Source organism: Pleurodeles waltl, chromosome 1_2, assembly GCF_031143425.1.
Source record: "Pleurodeles waltl isolate 20211129_DDA chromosome 1_2, aPleWal1.hap1.20221129, whole genome shotgun sequence".
In the NCBI taxonomy this organism is placed as follows: Eukaryota; Metazoa; Chordata; class Amphibia; order Caudata; family Salamandridae; genus Pleurodeles; species Pleurodeles waltl.
In genome coordinates, this window is record NC_090437.1 from 1,119,982,862 (window position 1) to 1,119,999,069 (window position 16,208).

Consider the following 16,208-nt stretch of genomic DNA (forward strand, 5'->3'; position numbering starts at 1 on the left):
CAAACCTACGTGCAGATATTGTGCCTCACCCTCTCCTATCTTTTTCTGGGCTAAGATCTCTGCCCTGACTGCAGTCTTCACACCAGTATGAATACGTTTTTGGAGTAAATGTGGGAGGGACTGAAGGGAGGGGCTGAAAAATGGGGAATACTTACTAATAAAAGGGAGATGTTAAGTGAGGATTAAGGAGGAGCTTGGGGAAAGTTATGGAGGGGCATGCACTCACCCACAAAGGAGTAATCCCAATGCCATTCACAAGGTGCACTTCTAAACGTACTACAGCCAATGAACCCAAAACAGTAGCAAGAGTACTGGCCAATAGCTGGAGTAAGTCCAGATCCCAACAGATCACATCCTCTCATAGAAATCAGTGGAAAGAGGGACTTCAAATACAGGCCCATTGGAAATAATGTTGAATTAAATTAAATTTTGTAAACTATTTTAATATCCTCTTTTGGAGTTAAAAATCAATGTAACATTTCTTTTTATTCAAATATAATTATATAACTTTAAATACTTCTATACATCACTTTTAATAATTATTACTGCATAACAAAATATATTTTATTTACTTTATGTAGATTTCTAAATTTTAGACTAAAAAGTTTATTTAATTTAATATATTGAAATAATTAAATATTTAATTAAAATTCAGTTAATAGTACTATAACATGTTTTTATTATTTTGAGCTTCAAAATAAATATTTAGATGTTATTTAAATTAGTATTTAACATAAAAATATTTCTACTATCTTTTCAAGTATAATAAGCTTTTTTATTTTTTCCACTATTTTACCAGAGGGAAATCTCTGCTATTGGCGAAACATAGGTTTCTGTATTTATACAAGAGAAAACTGAAGTTAGAGTGACACTGGGAGAGAAAATGGATGTGTCAAATATCTCAGAAGTGTATTAAGTTTGAATTATGGTATGTTTTAGACTTTGTTTCATGGAGGGTTGCATATATTCATAACATCAATAAGGAAAAACATTTGCTTGCTCCCTGACCACTACAGAATTGTGACTGAACCGCAAAAGATTTGGGCATGGCTGTGCTGAGGAACATAGCTGTCACTCTGTAATAGAGCTATCCCGCCTGTGAAGGCTATCTGTCTAATACCGCTGCTCCCCGAGGCTTTGAGCTGGGCTGAGCTCGCAGACGGTTGATATCCCTGTACAGATCACTCATGAAGGTCGATTTGGCTGGCAATCAGCCAGCGGACAGAGGTATTCCTTGCGACAGCTGCTGGTGTGGAGTGCAGCTGCAAAGGCGTTGGATGGGAGGTGCAACTGTGGGCCTTCTGAGCCCTAAAAGTGTATCGAAAGGACCTCCATTGTTGTCTGGGGCCCTGGCTCTGGCAAATAACTTACAGGCTGCTGCTGGCGATAGAGAGGTTGTGCTGGGGGAGAGCGGATGAGGGTGGGGCTGGCGCATCAGACAACGTCTGAGGACAGCAAGGGTAGGATGCTTGCGGATCGGTGGTGCCAGCAGTGCAGCTTTGCAAGTTACACAAAGTATAATTGCAGAGGCTGCGAGGATTGTTGGGATCAGCGACTTGGAGATGCAGGACAAGGTGGACTGGCAGACAATCAGCTTGTGTGCTTGGAGATCCCCCCTTCTTGTCCATTCTCCATATATAAACTGTTGCTATAGTATTTGGCCCCTGAGCGGCCCCTGGGAGTCGCACAGGAGTGCTTGAAGAATAAGGGAGTCCCTGGCGAAGTCTGCTTGGAAGCTGGAGAGTGAACTCCCATTCATGAACGAATTGGGATTCAGAGCTTTAAAGTAATTACTGCATATTGAATATGGTTCTCTTTCACGTAGCGCTATTTAAATGGGAGGCAATGTTAAAAAAGGCAAAACAACGGTAAATCAGGTATGTAGGCCTTCAGTTCATCACACTATTCCTCATTCCAAACAAGAGAACTCAGAATGGTGTGGCAACTACGCACCTGGTAATCATCGACCTAGTGTATTTACCTGTGACACAATTACCAACAGGGGTTGTGTGGCACTTCTAACGTGGCCACCACTGATTAACACATTATCTGGTCATGCCCAAATGGAGTATGATATAATTGCAGAAATTATGGTGGTTCTCAGGAGAAAAATTTGTGTCAGGTCTGGTAGTTTGGTGCTGAAATTTGGCAAAAACAGGTGATTCACTCTGAGACTGAAGCAAGGGACAGAAGGATACATGGTGTTGATTTATCATCAGTAGACAATGTCTCCTTATAATCTAAGCACCAACTGGTGGTGTGAAGAGAATAACATTTGTATACTCTACAAATTCAATTTTTGGATTTTTCTTTCACATTCAGGTGGCAGGTGTAAAACATGGAAATGTTATGACTATCTGTCAAACAGGCCTCCATTTAGTCCTCAGGCCTTCTGCTAATGGCTTCTGAGCTGCACACCTGAAAACCCCAATGAGTATATAGTTTGCTAATACAAGGATAGAACAGATGTTTCCATTTTAGAAGATGGGGAAATAGTATGTATTTGCCATGGCTGGCTAGTGTGGGTCAGCTATTACAAAATATATACAAAATGATATGTGCCATATGCAGAGGTGGCTGTAGGGAAAGAAAAGTGGTGGGCAGTGTGAAAGGGCAGCGCGGGGGAGGCAGCGTAGGGGAGCAGCCCAAACGGTAGCGCAGGGGAGAAAAAAAAAATAGCACTTACCTGCCAGCTGCTGCCTCGATGCTCGTTTGCTCCTCTGCTCCCCTTGAGTCCCAGCGGTCCATGCACAGGCTCCCAGACTCCCCTATCCAGAAGCTGCTCTCATGCTGGTAATATGCAGCATGAAGGAAGCACCTTTATTGGTCTGAGTGGTCTGGTTTGACACTCAGTCAGGCCTGTAATTGACCGTGGGGTGACAGTCTAGCATTTACTGCATTTGACTTTGACACCAGAAGGGGTCCAGGATATCCAGGTGTGGCCAGAGGCTATATAATAGAGGGGACGAGAACACATGTGGTTCTTCGGTTTCAACCTGACTACTGTGTATGTGTCTGTTCTTTTGTGCCAAGCAGCACGCGAACTAAGGCCCCTCTCAGGCCTTGACATTGGCGATGAGGATCTTTTGACCATGCATCCTCGCACTGCCAAAGTCTGCGGTACGACACTGCACTGACCCAGCCTGCCTGTTTTGATCGGCCGTATACTGGCCAAGACGGACGTTGCGCTGCAGCCGGTGCCCCCTACCTGAATTCAGGCTCCCCGCTCACTGCATCTGCGCCAGCGACCACACCCAACGCACCCATGGAGTGCCCAGCTGTCGCTAACGCTGCTTTAGCCTGAAACCATGCCCCCACTCCAAAGCCCAGCCACACGGCCTTCCAGTCCGCCACATGCGGAGTATGCATGGCCTGGTTTGCTCCTCATTTCCAGCCCGGGTAGGCCTGGTTTACTGCCTCACACCAGCAAGGGGCTACAGTGAGTAGGAGCTGCTTGCCCAGCTAACCACCAGCTACTGTATACAAAAGGAAACATAAGTAAACAATAATTGTGAGTGCATATAACAAAAAGGGAAAAACGAAAAACGAAAGGGAAGCACAATCGCAGTTCCCCCAAAACACATCAGCTCCCAAGCGCCCATGAGCAACATGGCAGATGACCACCCAGCGCCTGCAGCATCAGCACAGTTCCACAACAGCACACCACGGTAGGTGCGCTACCCCCATTCAGAGAACTTGCTGACCCAGCAACATAGTCCCCATGGTGGAAAACATGGGTCAGAAGACTAAAAAACGACTTAATCGCTACCTGTGAATGTGAGGGAGCTGTCAGCAGATGTCCACTACTGCAGTTCGGCAGTGACAAAATGTACAAGTTGTTCCAGCACCTACTCAACACTGGTGCCATTGATGAATACGATGCAGCGGTAAGAGCGCTTAAAGCTCATTTTGACCTTCAGCTGAACCCAGACTTTAGAGCGGGGCAAGCTCCACCAGGCACGACAGCGAGAAGGGGAATCTATAGACCAGTTCAATGCGCGACTAGTAGAACTAGCCAGCACATGCACAACCGATGACCAGCCCAAGGAGATATACACTCAGATAATACAAGGCTGTCGCAACAAAACACTGAGAGGGCTCATGCTAAGGAATCCCAACATCAACCTAGATGACATCCTCATAATGGCCAGGTCACATGACCTCTCCGTGGCCAGAGCGACTGAAATGGACAACACCATCACAAAAAACTCGGAGAAAGGCCCCACTGTCCACACAGAGCAAATTGATGTCATGCAAACCCAACACCCCAAAGCCAGCCCCAAGATGGTGCGCCAGCAAAACAAGGATCAGAATGCATGTACTGTGGCTGAGAAATGGCTTGCCCCTAAACACTGCCCCACACAAGGATAGCAGTGCTCAAACTGTGGGATAATGAATCATTTTTCAACTATCTGTCGAGGCGGGACCAGAAATAGAGGCACTAGAGGTAGGCATTGGACCACCAGAGCAGTGAGACACCTCTCGCTTGAAAACCCTGAACTCCCAAAGCAGGACGAATGAGCAAGGAAATGGCCTGAACACTTTTCGCCGGAGGAAGAAGAGGTGTTTCCCATCTCCTTCACGGGCAACTTCAGGCCTCAGTGCCTCAGTAAACATAATGAGCATCCAGCAATACTGCTGCCTCCAACCACGCCCTTCACTGGTCCCGTCTAGCATGAAAATCTTTACATACGGAAGCCACATACCACTACCACTGAAAGGGAAGATAACCACACAGGTTAAATCAAATGATCAGGAAATATGAGCCACTTTACACATTGTAGAAAGGAAGCAGACACACTGTTTGGCAGCCATCTAGCTGAAGATTTGAGACTTGTGTCGTTCTCAAAAAGCTGTAAAAGCTTTCCAAGTTGTTGAGCTACTAGAACAGTTCCCAGAGTTATTCACCAGCCCAGGTGCTTGAAGGCCACACCGATTCACATGCACATTGATGAGTCGGTAAAACCGCCTGCTCCGCCACACCGCCGTGTCCCGTTCCATCTTCACCCGCAAGTAGAACAGGAGCTGAACAAACTGGAAGAAAAAGATGTTATAGAGAATGTCGTAGGACCCAGGCCATGGGTCTCTCCAATCTTGATTGCAACAAAGCCTAAATAGCCAGGAAAATGTGCCTCTGCATTGATATGCACCTCCCCGATCAAGCGATTATAATGGAGAGGCACATAACGCCAACCATCAATGACATCATCGCCGGCCTGAATGACTATCGCTGGTTTTCAAAACTAGACCTCAATGCTGGCTACCACCAGCTACGTCTGGCTGAGGAGAGTAGGTACATCACCACCTTCTTCACGCACATAGGGCTCTGGAGATACCATACCGATATGCCCAGGATGGGCACCACCTCCCTACAACCCAGAGAGGGCCCAATCACGAAGGCAGGAAACAAACGCACAAGCCAACCATAGACGACATGTGACCATGAGACGAGTAGATCCAGTAGATCATGTGATCATGCAAGACAGATACCCACAATAGAAGTTCCGAACACTGTTCGAACTTAGGACATGGCCTGTCATCTCCATGACAGGCACGATGGTCACTGCCAGGAAAGGAGTGGAACAAGTGACTTGGAATATATCATGGTCCTGCAAGGTTCCACAACGGATGATGCAGAAGACAACGGAGAAGCAGAGGACAGCACATGGGACATGCACTCTGTATCCCAAGGATCACATGCCCATGACCTGAAGAGTCCAACACCCGAAGCTGACCACAAGACTGCAATGACCCACAGGGTCCCAGATGCCCAGGAGGGCACCAGCCATCTCCCTCCTCGGCACCAGGGTCTCTGGCTGAATCTGCAGCCCAGCCAGAGACTCAGAGACTTCCTGTGTTTCATGAACAAAACAGAATAAGTTTAGAGCCAAGTTGGAGAGGGATGTAAAAGACTATGGGTTGATGGTCTAGCATTTACTGCTTTTGACTTTGACTATGGAAGGGGTCCAGGATATCCTCTGACCAGGCCTGGCTATATAATTAGGGGGATGAGAACACACGTGGTTCTTTGGTCTCAACCTGACTACTGTGTCTGTGTCCATTATTTTGTGCCAAGCAGCGTCCGGTCTAAGGCCCGATTCAGGCCTTTACAAGGCCTTGGGAGCCTGTGCCTGTTCTCCACCTGGCTGTGCACCACAGCTTGGGTGGAGAGATCTAAGTGTGCATGTCGGTTTGGCCATCATAAGACAGCCGTCCCAACCGACATGCTCTCTTTTGCTGCAGTGCCCACCACTCCTCCTGACTGCTGCAGCTGCTTTCAGTCAGGATGGTCCAGTCCCACCCCACCCCTTGACTCGGCTTAGCGAGGAAAAATAAAATGATAATAACATGTTTTACCATCATTTTATTTTTCTTGTTTTCACTCCTAAGATAGCAGTGGAGCGAGGCTCCTCAGCCTTAACGGAGAAGCCACCGCTGGTCATATGTGCCAACAGAGTAGATGTGCTCCATTTTCAGTGATGCATTGTGTTAAAGATGTGATGTCACTAGCCAATATCTTGCTGAATGCCTTAAGTTTCTACCTTTGGCAGGAGAGGGGACAAGACTGCTTCCCGTGGGGTGCAGTCACTCACAGCATCCACACTCTTCAGGACCAAAGGATCCTCCTCAGTAGCTATAAGTTGCATGCACCTTGCACAGAGCCATGGACCGAAGTGCTTCCTGATTCTGTGACAGGTATCCCTTGAAAAACTATCACAATGCCAGGGCAGCTGAGGTTTCTTGGAACACTCTTTGACAGCATCCGTGTTTCCCAATGGCAGGGATTCAAACTGCAGACAACCTCTTGGGTGGTTTACCTACTGTGAAACACACAAGGCTCTTTCTGCCCTCGTCTTGGTTCTTGTTGGGAATAATACCTTTATAGGTATGGAGAAAGCATCCATGTAAGAAAGAGAATGTTGCACAAGGAATCTACGAGTGCTTGCACCACCCCTATGTAGACATATAAATTCCATGTTACAGAAAGAGCCTTCCGCACCCTTCTATAATGACAAATGTGGCGAATGTTGACGCCGTTCAGCCAAAGGGCTGCGTTTTTGTAATATAGGTCCTTCTGTACTTCTATATTTACAGTCATCAGTACTATAATAAATTAGATGGATTAGAGGGATATTTATAGACTAGACACTGAAGAACGATAACCCTATACGAGAAAATCGTCTTGCAACAGAATAGTGCACTTGTATAATGAAGTATGACACAAATAATTAAAATAATCAGAATCAGACATGCTCGGCAAGGAATAATAAAAGAGCGGGGGCGAGAGGGGATAATGGTAGTAAATAAAACGGGGTAAGAAGGGAGAAAGAAAGGGCAGGGTGTCTTCAAGGGGGAGGTGGAATAATTCATGTCCAGGAGGAGAGTCTGCTGGCGTGGAAAGCATGAAGTAAAATTGGGCGAGAGTCCATCACTCAAGACAACGTTGCCTTATGTGTAAATGATTTATTTGACCCAGATGCAGTGTATGTGTGAAAGGATGCACAAGTATGTATGTATACACATGTATGTGTAGAAGCAGAACAACGGAGACGGTTCTCTTTCTAACCAATATAAACCACGGCGTGTTACACAAATTAATACATTCATCACTTAAGTCTTCTCTCCGGACAGCAACCAGCCTTTTACACTCGAGAGCTGCGAACGCACCAAGTAAAATGAGCCTCAAGCACTAATTTATTTAGCGCAACATCGTGCAGACAAAAGCATGATTGAAGTGCGTCTCAAAGCTCATCTCTTCGGGCTGTAATAATCCACACCTTTACTTACTTGTGAATTTGGAGCGCCTCCCGCCCAGTCCACACTGGCGGATTTTGCCTCCTTGAAAAAGTCCATAATAAATGTCTCCAACAAACTTGTGCAGCTCCGGGTCGGAGGCGTTGACCAAGTCCACTCCCGTCTGACAGAGGATTTTTCCAGTCATCCACTTTTGGGTTCCCATAGCAACAGTAAGGGTCAGAAAAGAGGCAAAACTTAGAGCCGAAACTAAGGAAAATAGGGTCTTTTTGAAACAACTCGGCATCCTAGGCGCTTCAGGAGATCATGTTCAGGACTTCCGTGGAGCAAGGATATTCGCCAACACTGCGGCGGTGCTGAGCGGGACAAACACGAGATGGCAGTTCCTCGCAATATGCTGTTTTTAAGCCCATGTCTTAAAAAAATAAAAAAATACCCAGATAAAACAGGGATATACCAAGTCCGAAGAAAACTGGTGCTAGGATGACGTCCCGCGTCGCTGGGGCAAGAAAACCCTGTCAGAAAATAACACCGCGGAGCGGGTTCCACCAGGGCGTAGTGTGTAACCCCATCTCTTCTGCGCCACTACTGTTTCACTGGACGACTGCATTGTCTCCGCCGTCAGACACTCGGATTACAGCCATTCCTCATCATGCACGAAATGCGTAAACACAATCTCACTGACAATCAGGTTGTTTTACAGGGTAGAATGTCCCCGATATTTATAGGAGTAGAAAATGAAATTTAAATTTTGCAAAATTAATTTTAGTGACAGCTAAACTGTATGGAACATCTATGCATGGGTGGCTCCAGATCGCTTTCTTAATGTCACCACTGTCTAACCAATGCAAGATACTAATAAAATTGCAAAATCATGCCTCGTCTCTACAACGGCTGAATGAGAGACCGCTTCATGCCCGCATGCCCACAGAGTGCAATTAAAGCGGCAGTGCGGGGAATGCAGCATGTGCCCGAGTGCAAGGCTGCATGGTGCCTATGCCATTACCAGTCTGGCATTCTGCAGCCACCCAGGGAAGATGTGTTAGACAGACAAGGCCGCAAAGCGCTCCCATTTCCATTGGTTCCCTGCGCACTTTAGGAAGTGTGTTGTAGGAAGGGTGCTGAATGTTGTATGTGGGTGACATGGGGCCTGATTTAGGGTTTGGCAGAGGGGGTTACTTCATCACAAACGTGACGGATATCCCATCTGCAGTATTAAGACCTCATTACACAATGGGGAGATCGTAATACGGGGGACGGAGTAACCCGTCCGCCAAACTTTAAAGGCCCTTAGGTTGAAGTGGGTGAGGTTTGAAATCATGGAGCGAAGAGAGGTCATATTTATGGTTATTTCATGCAACACAATGCAGCAAAAAACCTTGTTGAGCTGCATGAAATGAAGAGGGCAGGAATGCGCCACATCTATCACGATACAGCACATTCCTACTCTCTGCCTGCGCTAGCGCACAATCTGCTGCCTAGCGCTAATGCAGGCGTTACAGGCGGGATTGTTTTTGTGCAGGCAGGGACACCTTTGTGCACAAAAACAACCCTCTGTGGACTTTTCCTCTTTCTACGTGTGCTGCAAAATGCAGCACACGTAGAATGAGGAAAAAACAAGAGGAAATAAAGATATTTCTCCTTGTTACACCTTCCCTGTATTGGGAAATCTGGTAATGTTTCAGAATCCATGGGTGGATGCAAGAGTAACGCAAGGTAGTGACTTGCACTGCCTTGCATTACTTCGGACATACCAAACCACGCCGGGTGTGTGGCTTGGTAAATCTCATTACAGGTTTTGCGTTGACCTGCACCCCCTTGAGTGGTGCAAGGGTTACGCAAAAGCCTTGATAAATTGAGCCAAGGTGCGTAGTGTGTCTCAGCTGTGCATACCTACCTCCCAGTGTGTACAGACCATAGTCTGCAACATATGTTTATAGTCACAGGTAGAGTCATATTTTTAAACCTTTCCCGAATTGGAGGCGATTGTCAATACCACTTTATTTCAGGGGGCATTTAGTTCAAAAGTTTGCCTAATTGGACACATTGTAGCAGTGCCTGTGGAGACTGGGAGCATAAACTGTTTCCTGTGATTTTTCGCTGATAGGGGCAATCACTAATGATCTTTATAAGTGTATGTATGTAACTAAAACACGCTAGTGGTAGAATAAAACAAAGGCGTGGAATAAAAAACAATTTTTGTTTCAAAACATAGCAAAAGTTGGCACACTGATGCTTTCATGTTTAAAGAGCTTCATGTCGGTGATGTGTCCGCTCATCCATGATGCCTGCTGTACCAGACTTTTTGGGAAATCTCAGGGTAAGATATTCTTCACGAATGAAGCACAATGCATAGAAAGTCTTAGATTTTAGATATGTAAATATTATGACTGTTCCCTAAAATCTGAAATCGTTCTTAATTCACCCGACCCAAATGTACAAATGGAACAGGTAGACGTTGAGAAAGTGCCAGGGGAACAACACAGTGCTGGCCAAACCAGACCCCTATAATGAATATGTAGGAGTATGTCTTCGTGCCTGTTCTTGTCTATTTGTTGGTCAGCCAGCCTATGATTTGTTAATGGTAGCTGGCTTCCATCTATAACTCTTGGAGATCTAAAATTGGACAGCAACCCATGACATCCCACTCTCAACCTCAAATGGCCAACAAACGTATTTCTCTTAGAAAGAAGCATGCACGTGAAAGAAGCATGTATGGTGTGCAAAGATAGGCGTTCAATTGGTGAATAAAGGATGTGGCAACACTGGAGTTTAGCCCAAGGACATAGGCCATTTGTTCAAATGTACAAATTTGAGAATTCAAGATCTGTAGGTGCAGATGTAAGCCTTGAGTGCCTTTTTGGAAATAGGGTGCTGCAGAAATTACACAAAAACGAATTTGTACTAGCGCACATTTAAAACATACAGAGAGGCATTAATTATCAACCCGACATTTTAAGACTTGGTTAGTGCAGCTATGCACTCATTTGGAGCTTAAAATGGCTGTATCAGGACTGAACAAACTACATATTGTCAAAACACACCAGTATAGATGTTCTTAAAGCAAGTTAAGAGATCACCAATTACAGTTAATAGCAAATAGAACCACCAAGTTATTCCTGTTTTCAATGCGTTACAGAAAACAGTACAAGAAAAGTCACTTTAAATGCACAAATGCCTCATTAGAAAAGACCATACTCCAGCCAATGATGTAAATGTTGGACTTTTTTTGCTTATGCAGGGTCATCCCCAATCTTTTTGCCTCCTGCCTCCTATTTTGTCTGACCTGTTGCTGTTGGCTTTTGAATTCTGAGCACTTTACCAGTGCTAACCAGTGCTAAAGTGCATATGCTCTCTGTGTAAATTGTATGTAATTGGTTTATCCATGATTGGCATATTTGATTTACTAGTAAGTCCCTAGTAAAGTGCACTAGAGGTGCCAGGGCCTGTAAATCAAATGCTACTAGTGGGCCTGCAGCACTGGTTGTGCCACCCACATAAGTAGCTCTGTAATCATGTCTCAGACCTGCCACTGCAGTGTCCGTGTGTGCAGTTTTTACTGTAAATTCGACTTGGCAAGTGTACCCACTTGCCAGGCCTAAACCTTCCCTTTTCTTACATGTCAGACACCCCTAAGGTAGGCCCTAGGTAGCCCCAAGGGCAGGGTGCAGTGTATGGTTAAGGTAGGACATATAGTAATGTGTTTTATATGTCCTGACAGTGAAATATTGCTAAATTCGTTTTTCACTGTTGCAAGGCCTGTCCCTCTCATAGGTTAACATGGGGGCTACCTTTAAATCTGATAAAAGTGTAGATTTCCTTTTGGAGTGGATGGACATGTGGAGTTTGGGGTCTCTGAGCTCACAATTTAAAAATACATCTTTTAGTAAAGTTGATTTTAAGATTGTGTGTTTGAAAATGCCACTTTTAGAAAGTGAGCATTTTCTTGCTTATACCATTTCTGTTTGTGGATTCCCTGGCTGGGTCAGTTTGACAGTTGGGCTGGTTGCACCTCACACTAGACAGTGACACAAAGGGAGCTGGGGTGTAGTCTGCATTTCTTGATGAGCCATCTGTCCTAGGAGGAAGGGGTGGAGTGGTCACTTACACCTGAAAGGGTTGTGCCTGTCCTGACACAATGCAGTCTCCAACCCCTTGGTGAGTGCTTGGGGTCTGACCTGGGCAAGGCATGATTCCACATTCAAAAGAGCCTTTACTTTGAATTAGGCCTTCTTCAAAGGAGAAATTGGGAGTAAGAAGGGCACCCAAAACCACAGACTTTAGAACGCTTCTGGAAACAAGAGGAACATCTGCCTGGAGAAGAGCTCAAGAGCTGAGGAAAAAGAGCTGCCCTACTTGTGACTGTGCTTTGTGGAGCTATCCTGCAGTTGCTGCTTCTGCCAGAGTAAGAGGGCAAAGACTGGACTTTGTGTGCCCTCCATTTTGAGAAGAAATCTCCAAGGGCTTGATTTAGAGCTTGCCTCCTGTTGTTTGAAGTCTTAGGGACAGCAAAGACCTCTCCCTGCCAGCACCTGGAGTCTCTGGAGAGACTCCTCCCCTGATAAGTGGTGCCCTATCCAGTCCCTGGGCCCTTGAAAGGAAAAGGTGGTGAAAATTCAAGGAAATTGACTTCGGACAACTCTGGACCGACGCAGCTGCTGAATCCGTTGACGCTGCCAGCAACAGACTCCGTGATCTTCGCTGGAACGCGATGACCTTCGTAGGCCTGATACCGCTGCAGCCCTGCCGAAGTCCACGACTCTGTGGAAGTCGCCGCACCACGTCGTGACCGACACCACTCGAAGTGCATGGATTCAACGTTTCACACAGACGCTGCGATCCCCGACTTCGCGCATCGGCTTGTTCTCACTCTTCACCAAAGGTACTGTACCTGGGGGTCTACGTGACTCCATGGCCAGCGCCACTGGTGTCGGTTTGTTGGGAACGACTCCTTCCCGAAGCCGTGTTAACAGCTCATCGAAGCATTTTGTGTTTCTAAGCGCTATTTTGGGATTTAATCTTTAAAAGTTCATAACTTGACTTATGTATGTCAGATATTTGTTGTTTTGGTCTTGTTTTGTTTAGATAAATATTTCCTATTGTTCTAAACTGGTGTTGTACCATTTTGTAGTGTTTTCATTAAGTTACTGTGTGTGTTGGTACAAACACTTTACAGCTAGTACTCTGAAGTTAAGCCTACTGCTCTGCCAAGCTACCAAGGGGGAAAGCAGGCACTCTGCCAAGCTACCAAGGGGGTAAGCAGGCGTTAGCTGAGGGTGATTCTCTTTTACCCTGACTAGAGTGAGGGTCCTTGCTTGAACAGAGGATAACTTGACTGTCAACCAAAGACCCATTTCTAACAGTAAGCATGCACAAACTTCACTCCCACCAGAGGCATCCATACATCTGATTTCTACTCCACATTGTGTGGAAGGGAGTCCTTCTCAGACCTCTACTCAGAGATGTTTCTATCACCTTTTTGCAGATTGTCACCTATATTGGCCTCCACACATCAATTTCAACTACTTTTGCAGATCCCTGCAAAGCCCTTGGACACATAAGGTGAATTCCAGGATGAGAGACCCTTTGTAACTGCAATAGCCTTACTTAGCTTTATGTAAAGTGTAAAGTTGTTGACCGCTAAAGGCAGCAGGAAGAAGCTGACTGCAGATGTTATGAGGAAGACATCTCACTGGGCTTATGGACGCATTCGTTAAGATAGACATTATGATGAATAGTACGAGGACCCATTCTACCAGGAACCCCCAATAGACCTTATTAATAATCTGATGATCTGCAATGTATAATGCAAAACTATTATATTAGGGTTCCACATCATGCACCTCATGTGGAAGTTCTGCTGCTTCACCTCAATCAGGTCCCTCACAACAAGAGCCTAATACTACAGTGTTGATTCCTCCACTACCACTGCCACCTACAAATACTCAACAAATGTTGCTTCCACTGCAGCTGGGTCTTTGGATGAGGCATTCAGGAACAAGAAGAGCTCAGTGGCAATGAATAGGATGACTATATTGTCTCAGCAAGAAGTCGCCAACCCCTCCACATGCTGACTTAACTCCGGGAGATATTACATAATTGCACTTACAAACGGAAAGCACGTCTAAACTATTTGACTTATCATTGACTGTGACTCAAACTGATTATTTCCTCTGTGATTTTCAAGAGAAACCCAAGAAATCAGTGAAGGCAATACTGATAATTGATTACATCTTGAAAAATGTTGGAAAGATTATGCAAACATTGGCTTCAGTTTCAATCTTGGCCCCTAGAATGGACAAAAAATTTAGAACCAGATACAATTCACCAGCATGCCTAATCAGTCATCCTAAAGCTGATTTGGTTGTGATTCAAACTGCTAAAAACGGCTCCAAGAAGCCATCTTTTCCGTGCATGTCACACCCTGACAGGGAGGACCAGAAGATGGCCAATTTTGGGAACAGGGTATCCATATCTTATAGCCAACATATAGGACTGTCGATTGTCGAGAGACATGGCTCCATAACTGGACCTTGTGCTTGAAGTAAAGAAGGGAGAAGCACTCGCCATTCTGTGCAATGATGAGAAAGCCTCCATAGCCAAGACAGATATGGCATTATTGGTTTCTGACAAATGGCAGTGCTACTATGATGCCAGTGGTGGTTGCGCTCTGCTTCCTTTAGACTTGATGTGCATCTCAGGATTTTGGACATGCCTTTCTATGGCTACTACTTCTTTGGGAGGCTTACAGATGAAGACCTTCAAGTTATCAAATGTGACACAGACATAGCACATTCACTTAAGGAGCTACGATATCAACAGCAGCCTTTTCACAAAGCTACAGGTAGGTCCTTTTACACAGGCAGTTTCCAATCATGCTGTCCTTGTAAAATCAACCCATTCAACCTCCTTACTCCACACAGCCTTTCTGTTGGAGGCAGCACGTTTGGGATGGCTTTGGTGGTGCCTCAGCTAGGCAGAACCTAACACTCCTATCAGGGGTGGGTGATTATAATCACTGTATAATCTGGGCTCACACTTGGGTAGCTTGGCACTGAGCAGTCAGGCTTATTACAGAGGCAATGAGCAAAGTAGTGGTTCCCAACATATGGTCTGTGGACCCCTGGGGGTCCGCGAAGCCTCCTCAGGGGGTCCACAACTGCTTAGAAAATTAAATATTATTAACAGATTAGGTCAACAGCTTTTAGTAATGACTCAGTGGGGGGGTCCTCAGATTCCAATAATGATTCAGTGGGGGTTCCTGGGTTCCAGTAAAGATAAAGTGGGGGTCCACAGAAGTCAAAAGGTTGGGAACCACTGGTGTAAAGCATTGACACAGCACTCTCACACAATAAATACACTGAACTTCACAAAAGAGACTTCACACGTGCAGTAGGTAATCAAAGTTTGTATTCGACACCCACATTAATTAACACAACATAAACATCATGACTTCTGGGCATTGTTCACACTTGGTAATTTTACTAGCAGTACTTAGCCCAACCATGTTAAAATAATATCAGTAGTATGCACACTTGGGAGAAATCCTATGTTATCCCCTCAGTACCCTTATACGGTGCAATAAGTTGTCAGAACTAGGCCCACCCTGACAATTAATATAATGCAATACCACACAGTTATAGGATGCACACCAGATCACAGTGATATTAGGAATATGTACATACAGATAATGACAACACTTTAGCAGCACTGTGGGCCAACGGCGCACAGGTAGAACCAATGTCAAATGTAGTATCTAGTTGGCAAGAAATCAAAGTGTAAAGCAGCACCACCTGACGATATAATCACTAGCAGGCGGTCCTCATGCAAGCACCCCCACACTCACAGATTTACTCAGCACTGCTATAGAGGGCTACGGATATCAGGCAGGCTCATATGGAGCACACTTACAAACACACATGCAGCAGAGCAATGCTGTGCAACTGATATCCGGCAAATACATTGGTAGCACAATGCAGACCCTACGGCCCAAACCCTCCTCCACCTTCCTTCTCACCCGACTACCCCAAACCCATGGATTAGAAAGAGACCCCCCCAAGAGTAGGCCACTCTCGGCCAGAGTCACTCTTATTTGAGGTCCCAGGGAAGAAAGTGGGGGGGGGTAGGTAGCAGGTTTGATTAGGAAGCAGTTGACAGACAAAAGGGGGATGGCAACCACTCATGAAGTTCACCCACAGAATGCGGAGCAGAAGCAACTGAGGGCAATAGAATGTTTAATTAAAGGATTTTAAACGTGCCTTCTGGCCCAGCTCTGCAAAGCACCAGGGGGGAAGGGTCGTCCAATCTCTTCATCCACTTCCCATCACTCTCAGAAGCGTTACTCTCATCACCCAGGCCCGGATCATGAATACTACCTGGCACGCAATATCATTGGGCCGGGAGAGGAGAAGGCAGGTAGTTCACCGAATAGAGGGCCCAAAAGGAATGATCGA

General features: G+C 45.6%; 1 protein-coding gene across 1 annotated transcript in view; it reads right to left on the reverse strand.

Annotated features, from left to right (window-relative positions):
* Window positions 1–8,169, reverse strand: part of CLRN2 (clarin 2) — a 122,557-nt gene extending 114,388 nt beyond the window's left edge. Inside the window, exon 1 of the mRNA XM_069234745.1 lies at window positions 7,789–8,169. Within this exon, the coding sequence (XP_069090846.1) occupies window positions 7,789–8,041 (253 nt within the window). The 5' untranslated portion in view covers window positions 8,042–8,169. The remainder of the gene's footprint in view (window positions 1–7,788) is intronic.
* Window positions 8,170–16,208: the final 8,039 nt, after the last annotated feature.